The 16640-nt window shown below is 36.0% G+C and overlaps 2 protein-coding genes across 2 annotated transcripts; one reads left to right on the forward strand and one right to left on the reverse strand.

Moving 5' to 3' along the window:
- Positions 1-112: 112 nt before the first annotated feature.
- klhdc2 (kelch domain containing 2) lies at positions 113-8199 on the reverse strand. The gene is made up of 13 exons (XM_007258893.4): positions 7449-8199; positions 7268-7353; positions 5797-5914; positions 5595-5707; positions 5350-5431; positions 5167-5250; positions 4220-4300; positions 3777-3835; positions 3520-3629; positions 3374-3446; positions 3173-3260; positions 1771-1823; positions 113-1675 (listed from the first exon to the last, which is right to left on the reverse strand). Exons 1-13 carry the CDS (start codon positions 7710-7712, stop codon positions 1552-1554), a joined length of 1335 nt encoding a protein of 444 aa, XP_007258955.3. The 5' UTR covers positions 7713-8199; the 3' UTR covers positions 113-1551.
- A 2095-nt stretch (positions 8200-10294) lies between these two features.
- On the forward strand, positions 10295-16333 carry lrr1 (leucine rich repeat protein 1). The gene is made up of 4 exons (XM_007258892.4): positions 10295-11153; positions 12422-12520; positions 14162-14889; positions 15675-16333. The coding sequence occupies exons 1-4, from the start codon at positions 10971-10973 to the stop codon at positions 15928-15930; spliced, it is 1266 nt and encodes a 421-aa protein (XP_007258954.2). The 5' UTR covers positions 10295-10970; the 3' UTR covers positions 15931-16333.
- The last annotated feature ends 307 nt before the right edge of the window (positions 16334-16640 follow it).

A 16640-nucleotide genomic window follows, 5' to 3' on the forward strand; every position in this document is an offset into this window, starting at 1 on the left:
CAATTTATTTATTTATTTATTTTCACTCAATCAAACAAAATCCACTTCAACCTACATATTTACAGAAAAATTACAAGATTGTACCGTCGACAAAAACACAGCATTGAATGAGCACAAATATTCCAAAGTTCTGATAAATGACAGAAAACAAGATCAAAAGTAGACTGTAAATTAAGTACTACACTTAAAAAAATATGTCTGCATAACATCAATTGTACCTTTTAATTCTGTAACCTGTGTGCTGAATATTTTCTACAGGAGTATTTCTATCAAGGAGTGTTACCTGCATGGATGAAAACACCAAGTATGAGGGTATTAAAAAAACACATGAAGCATATTAGCATATTTTACTGGGTTAAAATAAGTTAAAGGCCTCTGAATGGCACAGTAAGGAATTGTGCCGCCGGCTTGTCTGATTTGCTGTAAACAAAACTGCTAAAATTCAACACAGACGCACAGAAAGAAAATACAAGCCTCACATCGTTTAGGATGGCATATCGTTGCTGTGCAATGAAAAACACGCATCTCCAAAATGTTTTTAAAAAATCCAGTTCAAGACCAGTTTTTGGTCTTCCACAGAGATCCTCATAAACACAGCAGCGAGTGGAAATGAAGGAGCTACTGAACATGAGGTCATGTGACCGAGAAAGCCTAAAAACTCACTGGTTCTCCTGTTTTTTTAATTGAGTTTTATCACTGAGTCGAAGTATAAAATATTTTCACAGACATCCCCCTGTTCTCTCAGTTTACTTTACACAGTGTACTATGGAAGCCCATTCCCGCCACCTGAAATTAACCCAAAAAAATGTATTAAGTAAACTGCCATCTCATTTTTTTTTTTAGATATTAAGTCATTATTCTGAGATACCAAGTGTGTTTAATTCTTTAAATTGATGACTTACTATCTCGAAATCATGAGATGTCAAAATAATGAGACAGTATATCAAAATAATGAGACAGTATATCAAAATAGTGACTTACTATCTTAAAATAATGCAGCCTGTAGCCTTATCCGCACCGTAATTAGACTCTAGGCGCACGTTTCCACAGAGATCCTCATAAACACAGCAGCGAGTGGAAATGGAGGAGCTACTGAACATGAGGTCATATGACAGAGAAAGCCTAAAAACTCACTGGTCCTCCTGTTTTTTTAATTGCCGTCTAGATGCAGGAGTTTTATCATCACTGAGTAGAAGTGTGAAAAGGTGTGTCTAAGAACGGCCATTCAAGCCAAATGATTACACACTGCTCCTGTTGGTTTTGTGCTCTAGTAGTGGGAGAAGAGCTGAATATTTACTAGATTAGTTATTTAAGGAAATGAAAAAAACTAGGTTTAAATGTTGTTTTCCATGTTATTTGAAAAAGTCTAAAAATGGCATCAGCGCAGGAGCAACAAAAGAAAAGCTAAATATACATTTTTATAATACAGAAGAGTTCTTAGACCTAAAAAAGAAAAAAAGGCCTGGCAGTTACGCAAAGCTCCTACACCTGCTTCATAAGCGGAGGCAGACTATTGCTCATTAAAGTGTGTGTGCACGTGTGCAGTGAGCACTAGGATCCTCCGGTGTTGGTGGTACCGATTCTCTGTTTGATGTGATGGAGGAGATGTTTGGGCAGGCATTCCCACATGCTCTCCAGCTGCTGTCTGTGCTGCACAATAACCTCCGTACAAGACCTGTGCAAACACAATCAGCAGGCCAAACTCATCAGAAAAACAAATAAAAGACCACAGTTCACAGTATTATTATGATAGTGTGTGATGACACTCACCTAAGCAATGTCTTGGGCTGAACCATAAAAATTAATAATTCATTGCTGTGGGCCTGAGGAGAGAAAAACAACCAGAACAAAGAACATAAACATAAAAGAACAAAGAGTAAGGAAATTTGAGTTAGGTAGGATTATTTATTTGTTGTAACAAAAATTCATGGCCGCAAGATTTATACCATTGGAAAGTCTGAGAATTTCTCTTTTAAAAGGAGCCACATTTGTAAGGAACATGTATTTGTGGGATGAGCAGCAGAGGTAAGTATGTGGGTTGCACCATACATTTTTTTGCCAAATCTTTTCTTTTTTTTTTCCCCTCCCTCTTTCTTTTTCTCTCTCTCTTTCTCTTTAGACTTGAACATATGTCATTGAGTATTTCATTAAGGACATAACTCTGTGTGGTCTTATACACTGATGTTGCTATTCTCACCAGTGCATTCCTATGGAGTTCATTTTGTGCCAAAAAATATAAAATATATATATATATATATATATATATATATATATATATATATATATATATATATACACATTTGAAAATGTGTTGCTTTCATTTTTGTGTTTTTGTGGATTTTCTGTGGACTTTGCTACTAAAGACTTTTGCTATTGGAATTTACTATATTTTTTTTCTCTTTTGAATTTGCAACATACAGATTTTCCTTTTGATTAACATTTTGTTGGCGGATATATATATATATATTTTTTTTTGCATAAATCTTTTGACACAAAATTCAAATCCATACATTCTTTTACAAAAAAACTCAGAAAAAAATCAGACTTGGACATTTCTTAAGTTTCTGCTACTTTGTTTTGTTGGAGGGACTATAGAAAAATGACTGTAATTTTAAATTTATACAGCAACATTTTTGTTGTCCCCCTTAAATTGAATTGTTTAATCCTTTGACCTAAGGACTAAAGTCTCACCTTTTATTTCAGATCCATTGTTTCTAGCTTTCCTGATATCACAAAACAAAATTGTTATATTGTGTTTTTTAAGGCGCACTTAAAGATCCTTTAATTTTCCTAAAAATATACTCCGGTGCACGTTGTGTATGAGTTTTACCAGTCTGGTTGTATGGAGATGTAAAGCCACTCTGATAAACTGCAGCTTTATACTGGACTTTCACTGAAGTTTTTCCTTCATCAGCCACTAACCACTGCTGCTGCACCTAGCCTTAGTGGAAATCTGGAAATCTAAGCTTACTGTAAATAAATGCTATATTCTGTGCTGTAATTCTTTTTTTAAGAATTACAGTTTTGTTTACTTGGCTTAGCTTTACTTAACTTTGTTTAGCCATCCCACCAGCACCCAGCAGCAAGACCTGCTGAATTAGAAGGAAAATATGGCGACACCCCTGTTCCTTACTAGTGTAGCTTAAAATGTGCCTTATTGGATGGAACTCACCGCTCTCTGCTGTGAAAGTAGGTTATTGGCACAGCCTCCAAACACAAATATTTCCCCATCTGGATTTGAACATGCTGTGTGCCAGAGTCTAAACACACACACACACACACACAATATAATATAATAATTGACAATACAATTTAGATTATTTTAAACGTCAAATAATCACACAGATCAGTAGAGTAGAGACAGTAAACACACCTGGGACTTTCTTCGTGGTTGTGTTTAAAAGGTCTCCACTCATTCGTACTCACACAGTACAGCCACGCGTCGCCTACAACAGACAGAGACTTTAATACACTGCTCCTGATACAGGTTACTGGTCTGTATGTTAAGATCTTACTCACTAAGTGTTTCTCTGTTGGTAGTAAATCCCCCGAACAAGAAGATATGGTCATTTGACACAGGTATAAAAGAATGCCAGGAGCGGCCAACTGGACCCTGCTGCGGCACAGACCTGAAAGTGTAAACCAGCTTCAGCTTCTCATTCATCTAAAGGTACAGAGTTCATTCTGTCTGAATTATTTTGAGTAAGTGAATATTCTAATAATTGGTTTGTCACTATAAACTCTTAAAATATACTATAAAATCTTATTGTGCTCACATTTCACTCCATTCCCAGGAGTCCATGTTGATAGAGTACAGGTCATTTAGGCGATGATCCTGTTAAGAAAGATGCATTCCTTAATAAAATACATCAGATAATATAATTCAATGCATCAGATTTTGCAACCCCTATTTTAATTGAGAATCCAAATTCGTAAAAAATATATATATATATTATTATTTTACATTTTATATATTAAAAAAAAATAATTATTATTTTATTTTTGTTTTTGAATACAACACCAAAAACAAATAATCAGTATCTTTGGGGAAGAAAAAAAAAAAAAGAAAAAAAAAATTTTTTTTTGGTCATACCGTCGGCACAATCATCAATGTAAAACTGCAAAGATTTTAAATATCTCACCATCTACAGTGCCCACATTTTTGGATTTGGGTTGTAATTACAACATTAACACATGGGGAAAATGATTAGTTGCTCACCATGTAACGTCCTCCAAAGACAAAACCACGGTTTCCAATAGTGGCACAAGCATGGGCTGCTCGCGGTGTTGGAGCATTTCCCTGAGTAACATAGCAAAAAAAAAAAAAAAAAAAGTTGTTAGTATGAAAAGCCTTTTGATTCACCAATTGTGACCTACAATTACAATATTTTATGTCAATTTGGATAAGAGCACATGCAAAATGACTTTAAATATGAAAAAGAAATGGGTAAAAAACTACTCAATTACGATACTGAATTATATTATTACTACCCATTTTGTGAGCAACACTTATGGGTCATTTCTTAGACAAGGATTAAGCCTAGTCTTGGACTACACAGCATATTTAATGGAGATTTTTCCACTGAAAGGAAAAAATAGGGATGCACTGAATATTTGGCACCAAAAATATTTTTGTATTTCTACCCTACACTGGCTAATTTCTTTTCAGCCTCGTTGCTGTTTTAAGAGCAAAGTACAGTGATTTACTGACAAAAACAGAGAAGAAACGATAACAGGTTTTACACAGAGCACTGTACAGACTGAACTCAGTCTTGACTTCAGTCTGTCATCAACTTTCAGCGATTAATCCAGCTCAAAAAAAGCTGTTAGCTTGGCAGCTAAAAATTACATTACAGCCCAGCTGAGACCTGTAGCATTACATACTATAACCCAGTTGGTGCCTAGTGGAGGCTGGATGCTGTGTCTGTAATCATCATCTCAAATTATAAGGTTTTCTTTGAAAAGCAAGTCAAAAATACATTTATGCATTTATGTATGGAATGTATGCAATGGTAAAAAGTGGCAAAATTAATGAAAACCATTTATTGGTTTAGGCCAATAAATTAATTTTTGGTGCATCACTGAAAAAAAATAGTCTACAATTAAGATTAATCTATGTCCAGGACACTAAAATACCATAGCAAAACCATACTGATAAATGGCTACCTTTGTGGCGGGTTGACTCCAGGTTGATGTTTCGAGATTGAGAATGTGAATGTGATTGTTCCAGCCTCGAGCTGCATGGTTACCCTGGAATATAATCCACTTTAGACAACAATTCCTTCCACTTAATTAAAAAAATATACAACACTGCAGTACTTTAAGATATAAAGTATATTTGCTGCCCACCATGAGTGAGTTCTCATCTAACTCGAATGCTCCTAGATGACCTGCTTGTGCCACATGGCCGTAGCCCCCAAAATACACCAATCTGTGAACATGAAAGCAGGAATCATTGGTAAGACCCAAAACAAACAACTTGTAGAACTTCTAAAACCAATTGTACATTTAGTTCAGGCACTAATTCTTAGTGTTTGGCTCCAACAAAATATGTTCCTGAAGAAGCAAGTTTAACTAAAGAATAAAACACTGACCTGTTTTTGTAAACCCAACAGCCCAGTTTATCTTTACATGTGGGAGCTAAGCCCTTCAGGTCCTTCATCCTCTCCCAGACCAATGAAGAGGATCTCAAAGGCAGACGATAAACCTGAACACGACAGGGACCATTAAAACAAACATAAGCCACTGCAAGTAATGCAACATTCCTCAACAACAACTTGGGGAAATAGAACTTACCAAGTTAGTATTTCCTCTTGCATAATGGCCTCCAAAGACATACAAAATACCATCTATGCATACTCCACAGCTTCCTGACATAGCAGCAGGTAGCTCTCCTTTTGAAAGCTGCATTCTCCTAAAAACACAGACATGAAATAAACTGTAAGAAACAATTTTGGTTCGTTATTATTAGGGGTGGGCAATATTATATCGTATACAATATATCGTGACACAGAAATATCATGATATTAAAAATCCATATCGTGATAATAGGGCTGTTCTGTCTTAAAAGTAGTCTATTATTTACTGTGAAGCTTTAAGTGTATTTATTGTGTAATTGTTTTAGTTTGCAGTTTGTATGCATGCACTAAATATTCTGCCATATTATTTGCTGCATTATATTATTTTATGCTATATTATTTATTTGGTCACATTATGATTATACTGTTATACTATTATACTATGTTCCTAAAATGAATTAATTATTTTAGTTTTCCTATATCGCCAAGAATATCATTATCGCAAAAATACCCTGAAATATCGTGATATTATTTTAGAGCCATATCGCCCACCCCTAGTTATTATGTATTTCAGTTTGAATGAGGAGCCAGGGGTTTGGGCAATTTTACTAGTGTTATAATCCGGTGCACCCAGAAAATAGACGTTTATTGAGTGCACCTTATACTCTGGTCCATCTTATATTTGCCAACCAATTAAATAAAAGAATAAATTAAAAAAAATGTTGAAATAAATAAACATTTGAAGAAATACATCAATCATGTTTAAATAAATAAATAAATAAATAAATACATACATGCAGAAACAGCCCTAAATAAAAGGTTCATGCATCGAAATATGGAAATAAATTCCTGATATAATTTTAAATGTGCACTTTGTCATGACAAAATGTATTTATTCATTTATTTTTCTATACAATTATTTACATGTTTGTTTGTTTATTTATTTATTTATTTGTGCATTTATTTATTTATGCTTAATTATTTTACAATGTAGAAAAAAAATAAAAACATTAAATTATAAAGTGTGCACACACTGATTCTGTAGCTTCCCAGCTGGCATTTCAATGTTGAATAAACACTAAATCAACATTAATTTTGAAAAGCTAATCAATGTTGGTATAGCAACGTGGTTTCAACGTCATACATTCAACCTTTATTAAACCAAAAAAAATCAAAAACAGTAAAACTAATAGAATATGAACATTCCCCCAGGTATGGTGAAGAATTGGTGTTAAATTAAAAAGCAGGTACTGTTTTTTAGAAACGATATGGTGATGAAATGTAAAATGCTGATTCAAAAGGCAGAAGGTTGAGGACATTATGTTGATTCAACGTTCACATTTCAACGTTTGCACAACGTTTTAACATTAACGTTAAAGGGCGGTTGTGTGCCAACTGGTTTATATGACAAATATTAATAAACAGACAATTCAATAGAACTGTATATATAGAATTATTATAGAATTTACCATCTGCCAGTTTCCATGTTGTATATCCAGACTTCCTTCTTTGGCAAATACAAGTCAACAAAGGCTGTAGCTGTTGCTTCAGCGTTCTAGAAATAAAAACATTGTTTGGATTTAGACACAAAATGAATATAGAACATGAGTTACTATCAGAACATAGGTCAGCTACATTAGCTACACTCACCTTGTATCCTCCCCACACATACATGCAGTTCCTATCCACCACAGCCACGTGCCCACTCCTCTCTGCCGGGGTGTCTCCTGGACAGGACTTGGAAGTGTCAGCGTCCAGGAGGACATGTGCCTCCTCCACCCAGTCCAAGTCTCCTGCATCTTCCTGCGCATCCCACTCGAAATCCTCCTCTTCCTCCTCCAAATCAGAGTCTTCTTCTTCGTCGTTTTCTTGTGGAATATCCTCTAGATCACCGTCGTTCTCCATTTCTGCCATTTTTAACTAGCTAACGTTAACTAACTACATACAAGGAAGCGGAGAGCGAAAGAGTCGGTTTGGGATCTTTAGTTAACGAAATGCTGAAATGAGGCTCCGCTCAGTACTGCTGCTGGCTTTAGTTATACAGTAACATCTGTTTAAAACAAAACTTCTCAAACTAAGCAGGTTAATCAGGTTCCTCAGGTGAAATGAGTCACAAAGGCAGAATTACAGCTAAACGCCGCGTCTTGTTTACCTTCCCGAAGCCCCTCTCACACTCAGGCTGCAGCTAAAATCAGCTTCCTGCAGTGAATCTTCTGCACTTTTACACACTGAAACAGTAAAACCGATATTACCAGCGTCCTCCCCGTCTAACAGCACCCAAACAGCACGAGACCTGCAGGTAAACTCACGCGAACAGCTGCCGTATTTCACTAAAAACCGCACTGTTTACGCACAACACAGACTAGCTAGCAATGAGCTCCGACTCGCGAATGAATCGTTCTTCTTATGAACCGATTCATTTAAACAAACCGCTCGAACTGATTCACTGATTCGTTATGCTGAGACCACTTCAGTTTCTCTGATTTTGTTATAGTTTTTTTTGTAGGTATATGTTTGAGTAAAATAAACATTATTGTTTTATTCTGCAGAGCTTTCAGACCTCAAGCAATCAAAAGAAAACAAGTTCATCTTCATAAAGTTTTAAGAGTTCAGAATTCAATATTTGGTAGAATAACCCTGGTTTTTAATCACAATCCTGGTGCAAAAATTCAAGCAGTTTAGCTTGGTTTGGTGGCTTGTTATCATCCATCTTCCTCTTAATTATTTTCCAGAGGTTTGGTAATTTGTAAAATCAAAGAAACTCATCATTTAACTTTACCAAGCTCATTTTAAGTGGTCTCTTATTTTTTCCAGAGCTTCAGGTGTTGTTTTATTATTTTCTCGTTTATTCACTTCCAAAAACACAATACAAGAAAAATACAACAAATACAAACAACCATAAAGCTTTAACAAACAAAACTGTCACTACTTTAAATACTTTATAATGTAAAGGTTTTAACGAATTCCATAATAATAATAAAACAATTTTAATTTGTTCAGAAAATATTTCCCCCAAAGAGATTCATATCAGATTTAAAGAAAAGAAAATAATGTTTGGAGAAAAATGAATCTTTATCTGTAAATTTGGCATGATTATAATTACTTGTAGGCCTGGCACAATAAGATCTTTTTTGGGCCTGGATTAATTGTAATATTACATTATTAACAAATATCATATCAAAGCAATTATATCATTTTAAAGACAAACATTTCCATTCCTTCTCTTTAGGGATGAAGGGTCTACTGTAAATAAAGTTCACTTGACTCGATCAGTGTAAACTGTGGCGCTCAGGTCATGCGAGGTCAAAAGAATCGGTTCCTCCAAATGAATCGGCTCTTCCATCACTGTTCTACGGAAGCCTGTTTGTTTTTGACAGCACCAGGGTTCACAGGTTAAACGGCCAAACGCGAAGCGGATACGAGGGGTTTAATGTAGATTTATTGATCCATTTATTTATTGACCCTTATTGACCTTAATATTACATTTATTTATATTCACTTTGATCATTGTTCCAGTGTTAAGTTTACGAATTCAGAACATGCATTTACTGTGTTTAAAAGTAGACCTAAAAAAAGCTGTTAAAGCAATGAACATATGCACTTTATTTAATAAAATTTTAATACAATGATTTATTTTCTTGGCTCTTTTTTACTTCAGCGTACTTTCACCTTTCTTTTCCATTTTCCTTATTTTCGAATGATTAAATTTGATATTACAGTTGTACTATACCATACATGAATATAGACCTGTTATAATAACATTTTTGTGGGTGATTTATCGTTAGTGGTTAGTAAAATAGCATAATATAATAGCACAACAAAACAACTATGGCATTTTAAAGACAACAAATGTATATATATATATTTTTTTTCTTCACCTATTGCCATTTATTTATTTATTTTAACATTTCTTTATTTATTCATTTATTTAGTTCTACATTTATTTATTTATTCATTCATGTTTTTATTTATTTATTTCCACATTTATGTATTTCTGTATTTCTGCATAAATGTGGAAATAAATAAATAAATAAATGTAAACATGTTTAAATTAATTTATTAATCAATAAATGTGTTTATACATCAATACATCAATAAATAAATAAATGCAGAAATAGCCCCAAATAAAAGTTGATGCGTGGACATATGGAAATAGATTTCTGCTATAATTTTTAGATAATTTGTATAATTTAAAAAATATATATTTTATATTAATAAATGTATTAATTTATCTATACAAAAATCTATTTATAATTTATTATTTATATATAATTATGTCATTTTTTGTCCTCCATAGCAGTCCACATCGCAACTGTATGTAGACAATATTATATATCAAATATAATTTAAATCATGTCCATTTGTTGTACGAAAAGTCGATAATGTAACTATTATATCGCGACAGGCCTATTTCATGTGAACATATTCTAATGTAAAATATTTATTCTATAATACAAACACGCAGCCATGTTGGTAAGGTCAGTCTCTGACGAGCCGCTTGTGCGCTTGCGCTTACAAACGCGGGCTAGTTGGCTCCCTCGTTCAGCTTGGCATTGTGTTTTTTTCCTCTGTTTACATCGCATTGTGAGTTATTTAGCTGATATTATTAATTGTCGCGGTGTGTGAGCTTTGCTGTACTGTACTGGAAAGCGTATTTGCGTGTGGGTAATCTAGGTTAGCTAAGGGTTTCGGAAAACATGACAGCTTTATGAAAGTTTGGTGTGCTTTATAGGTGGGCTAGTTAACGTTAGCACTAGTTCAGCTAGCGTTCATATTTTAGAACAGATTTGTTCGTTTGAGCGCCTGACACTGTTATCACTATGTGGGACACGCGTAGCTAACTGGTTAAACTAGATTCGCTGTGTTTAAACGTGTTAATCGAGGCTGTGACAGCTTGGCTAACTAGCTTTAGCTGGCGTCAACCAACTTTTGATGGTGGATGTGTGTGAGGGAAGGGTTTAGTAGGTTAGCTTAGCTAGTTACGCTAGCTGTAGATGTTTAGTTAACCTTAGCTAGTTAGCGTTAGCTAGCTCATAGTCTGTACACATTTTCTCTTTGTTGTAATTAGCAGCGAACTAACCAGCTAGCTGACTGTAACTGTTGTAGTGAGACAGGTCTTCTTGTGCAACTGAAGCAGTCAGTCAGTTAGTCAGTATCCTTGACAGGGCAGCGATGAAGCTCCAGTGCGATGTCGAGGTTATAAATCGGATGCTGCCAACGTTTGGGCTCAAGGGAAAGGGGAAAGGAACCAGGGCCGTGCTGTCCATCGGGAAACACGTGGATAAAACCAGCAAGCGAAGCAATGTCTATTTACTGATCTGTACTGCAAAAGATAGAGCTGGATCCAAATACAAGGTACATGCCTGCATACACTTGGTTCCCTAAACTAACCAGTACCCGTCAAAAGTTGGACGCACCTTAAATTCAGTGTTTTTTATTGTATATAATGTTCTGAATGCAGGAGAATTTTATTACACTGGAAATCAAAACACTCTCTAAAAGCTTCTGTTAGCTTAGAGTCTTGATGCAATTCATTCAGTTGGAAAAAATAAAATAATCCCTTAGGGGCTCTTGGGCTATTTGGGCACCAATTTTAAACTATTTGGGCACCAATTTGTAACCTATATAAAATCTGTGAATCTGTGACCAGAGTATGTTTAAGATTTTAGATTCTTTAAAGTAGCACCTCTTCCTTAGATGGCAGCTTTGCACATTTGCTTGGCTGGATTTTATCGGTCAGTTTTTTTTAAATGTAGAGTCACTTGGAAAAACTTTCAGTTAACAGCTGTGCTGAACTCAAAAGTTTATTATTTAAAAAATCTTCTACTCTTCATGTGATGGAAAAATAAAGGTATAAGAATGCTGCTTTCTGTCTGTAATGAACAGAAAAGAAGACTCTAATATTATACTATAAAATCTATATAGCAAATAAATCTATCCAACTAAAATATTAAGTAGTTTATATTTATTTCCATTGTAATGAAAGTCTGTGTGTAAGATTGTAGATTTTATATTGAGCTTTTGATTTCATGAACCATCCAAAACAGTAAAAGAATGATTAAAGAGTGTCCTACATCACAGTAAATTACTAAAAACATATCTGCTACCTTGCCTAATGGCTATAGTACTACTGTTTTTCCAGTGTAGTGGACAGGATCCGAGCTACTGTTTAATTGGTGTATAAGGTTGTTCATTGGCTGGTTTCATTGGCTGGTCTATTGTGACAGACAACAGCTGTCAGATATGAAGGTCAGTCGAAACTCAAGTACAGTCACAAAGACCATCAAAACCTTATTATGATGAAACTGGCTCTCATCAGGACGAAATAGTTAGCTATTCTAATAGCATATTTGTAACAAGACTCATTTTAGATGGAAAGACTCTTAAGAGTCACTAAGTGAGACAAACTATTTAATTGAGGTATTTTCAGGTAGCTATTAATAAGTTGAAGGATTATTGCAACTTTTAAGTTTAATCAAATACAGGTTCACAAGTGAGTTTTCCTTTCTTGTTCACCTCTGAGAAGTATCATAAAGTAATGCATGTTGCGACTAATTTGCTGCAACCCCTTAACATAACACTCAGCGTAACTGTCTGTCCCCCTGTCTTATTACACTTTAAAGCTGAAGGAGAATATTGAGAAGTTCTTCACTTGGTTCGTTGAGGAGGGAAAAGCTACAGTGCGGCTGAAAGAACCTGCTGTGGACATCTGTTTAAGCAAGGTAAGCTGTAAGAAGGAGATAAGCCTTTGAGTTCTATTTATTAAAAAAGTGAACAACAGCCACTACTGTGCAGAAATGTAAAATAAAATGCCAGAATAAATGCCACAATGAAAGCAAGTGCACTGTTATATTGTTTGAATAAAGCCTGAACTCGTAACTGAAAAACAGTACACAAAATCTTTCATTAGGATCAGAACTGAATGCAATCTACTGCAAAAGTAAGATAAAAACTTTGTTGCTTTTATAATGTATTTCTTGTTCTAGAAATACAGTGTGCAACATGCTGTGGTTTGCAGTGCACAGGAAGTATGGTTAACACTGTTCTCTTCATTCTAGTCAGTAGTCAGAGCATTTTGTATGTAGTGACCTTTCACCTACTTCCAATATTTGGGCAAAACATTGGCAGAGAGATTAAAATAATAGTTTTGTGAGTTCTGTAGGTGTAGTTATGGAAATGCAACAAACACACCCTCTTTTTGGGCTTTTTAATTCTCTGATGCTACAGACCTACATTTTTCTGACCTAATTCTGAAGTTTCACCCTAATCTTATTTGAATTGTCCCAGTTTCATTATACTCCTTGAGGTATACATGGAATGCTATTTTTAAATAAAGTGATAAAGTGATAGCAGTGGCACACAAAAAAATCCAGTTTATAATGACTAAGCTGCATCTGAAATCCTGGGAAGCAGTCCAAGTAGGTTGCATTTCTCGGCCGCTGCGTCATAGAAGGCTGTTCTAAACTCAAGGACCCTTTTTATACAGCCTAGAAATGCAGGTAATGTTTTGAAATATTTTCAGGACACAACTTATGTATCCTTTACAGACCTTGCTTACCCACAATTCTATACACACATACAATGTTATGGGGAACTGTCTCACTGGCACACATATTAAGATAATTCTAATTTATTTCTTTTAAGAAAGGAAAAAGTGTGCTAGTTTCATGCTGCATTGTCATCACATGATGTTAATGTGTGGCGTTAACGCAAAGCCTCGTATGACTCTTCTGAATGTGTGACCTATAACCTACAGACAATATTGAAAAATATTTGCACACTGTATCACGTCCAGACCAATCAAGAGCTGAGTCAGCGCCGAGCACTCAAAACCTGAGGGAAACAGCAAAACAACAGTAATCGGCCCTTTAATCAGGCATTTAAATGGCTTTTTAAAAGGGAAATAAGAGCGTTTTTCTGGGATTAAAAGCATGAATCCAGCTGTAACTAGAAATATCTGCGCAAAACTGTGCTGGACTGAGGTGCACAGCTTTCAACTTGTGCGTTTACATGCACATGCCCAGCCATGTGGATGGAGGCCATTCCGGTACCTCCCCCTCGTGCTTCTCAAGCCTGTCACTTACACAGACACAGAGACAACGCTGTGTACCTCCCGTGTCAAGAAACAAAACATTTTTATTGCCTTAAGTGACATCGCACGTCTAGTATAGCCCTAGTCTGCTTCCAGCAGAGAAAGAAATTTTCTCCTCCATACACAGAGCAGAAAGAAAATTAGTCGTCAATGTGGCAACGTCAGCTATCTGCTAGCTCGGCCAGATCAAACCAACAACCAACTTTAACTGTAGATGTTTTGTTTTTCTGTGTAAACAGTTTTCTCCTCTGTGTTTTGGTGTATTTTGTAGGCAGATGCCAACAGCTTAAAAAACTTTCTCTCTGCTGCTCGCCTCGCTCACAGAGGATCAGATATAGACAGCCTTCCTCTCTCCACCCTCACCCCTGTCCGTGCCCGAGATGTGGAGAAACCCAAGAAGAAGCTTACCATCACGTCCAAAAAAGACTATCCCCTCACCTCCAACTTTCCTTATTCTCTGGAGCAGCTTCAGGTGTCCTACTGCAAGCTGTCCCGAGTGGACATGCGCATGCTGTCCCTCAAAGCACTCCGCAGACTGGACCTTAGCAACAACCATATCAAGAAACTCCCAGCTACCATTGGTGACCTCAGCTGTCTGGCAGAACTTGTTCTCCACAACAACCACCTGGAGAGCTTCAGTGAAGCGATGTGTCTCTCTACTCTTCAGCGATCTCTGCAACACCTGGACTTAAGCCAAAATCATCTGCAGGTCCTACCTTTCCAATTTTGTCATCTACGTGAGCTGGTGAACCTGAAGTTGGATGATAACAAGCTCCTACGGCTACCCTTTCGCATCGGGCAGCTCAGCAAGTTGCGCTTTCTTTCAGCTGCTCACAATCAGCTGACTGTCCTTCCTGGAGACTTTAGAAAGCTGTCGCTGGAGAACCTGGACCTGTTTGGTAATCCATTCACTCAACCAAACCCTCTAGACCACACCATCCACCTTTCATTCCCTCTGAAATTACAGGAGCTGGCCTCACGAGCGGTGCTGAAATTCAGGTGAGATCCTACTGTCACAATAAATATTTTTAAATTGTAGGTTTTTGCTTTTTTCTTTGAGGTAAAAAAAAACACATTAAGGCTATAATTCCTACAAATGTGAGAAAACTGGCCAATTTTAATGATAACCTACAAAAGAAGAAACATTTTATCCTTCATCCAGATGTTTACATCAAAAATGTTATTTTTTCTGCATCCATTCTTTATTCAGCTGTGTAAACAAATAAGAGACCATTTTAAAAATTATTTTTTGAGTTTCTTTGATTTTACCAAATTGAAAACCTCTGGAATATAATCAAGAGGAAGATGGATGATCACAAGCCATCAAACCACCAAGCTGAACTGCTTGAATTTTTGCACCAGGAGTAAAGCAGCATAAAGTTATCCAAAAGCAGTGTGTAAGACTGGTGGAGAACATGCCAAGATGAATGAAAACTGATTAAAAAACAGGGTTATTCCACCAAATATTGATTTCTTCAGCCATTTCTCATTTTCTGCAAATAAAAGCTCTAAATGACAATATTTTTATTTTGAATTTGGGAGAAATGTTGTCTGTAGTTTATAGAATAAACAACAATGTTAATTTTACTCAAACATAAACCTATAAATAGCTAAATCAGAGAAACTGATTCAGAAAATGAAGTGCTCTCTTAATTTTTTTCAGAGCTGTATTTTTGGATCCGCGAAGGAATGGCATGTAATTTGTGCCTCTAGATATCAGGTACATAGTGTTTTGTCTGCACGACACAATTCCTCATGGACTTTGTCTATTTTCATTTCAACAGACTTCCCTATGGACCTCACCTCATTCCATTCCACTTGTGCCACGAGATGGAGTTCGCAAAGTTCTGCGACTGTGGACAAGCCTGCTTGAACTCCTTCATCCAAACCTCAGTTAATATGAACCTGCACACTGTCTCTCACACGGTGGTGCTGGTGGACGACATGGGTGGTACAGAGGCTCCTGTGCAGCGTCATTTCTGCTCCCTCATCTGTTACTGCGAGTTTTTGGACGGTTGTGTGCAGAGAAGCATGAGATGAAGCATGAGATGAAGAATGTCGTCGTACAGACATTTTACATACTGCTGCCAGTAGCAGTGATCACAGTGCTGACACACAAAAAACTGTCATACAGTGAACCCTTAGTTACAGAGCAATGTTGTGGGTTCCTGGTTTATCAGCTACCTGCCTGTGTTTATTATGGATGTCTGTGCTACAGTAGCAACAGTTGCAAATCACAACTGCAGTAGCTCTGCATCAGTGCTGGCCAAGAAAGCTGATTTTGTAACAAACGGCTTGTGTTTGCAAAGCTGTGCTTTATTTTATTTTTTCCATTGTCCTGAGACTCGGACTGATCATTGCAGTGAGCCTTGCTCTTCGGCATTATAGTACTTACGTGTTGTTAATAAGCAATAAATAAAAGAAAGTTATTTGAAAACATAAACGTGTGTCTGTTACAAATTACTGTGTCTTTCATCTTGAGATTACCCAGAGGATGAGATGATCATATTTAGTTATGATGTGACTTATTCAAATGAAGTTTATATAAATAACACGAAGGCACTCAACGATCAGCACTGCTTTGTGTTCAGAAATTATTTAAAATCTTATTCCACCAAGGACATAGTGTAACTTAGGCTACGTTCACATTATAAGCCACGTTGCTCAAATCCGTTTTTTTTTTTAAATAAATGTTAAATTGAAGCATTTCTATTGGTCCACTCATAAAATTTTGACCCAATGTAAAAAAT

The sequence above is a fragment of the Astyanax mexicanus genome, chromosome 14, assembly GCF_023375975.1.
Source record: "Astyanax mexicanus isolate ESR-SI-001 chromosome 14, AstMex3_surface, whole genome shotgun sequence".
NCBI lineage: Eukaryota > Metazoa > Chordata > Actinopteri > Characiformes > Acestrorhamphidae > Astyanax > Astyanax mexicanus.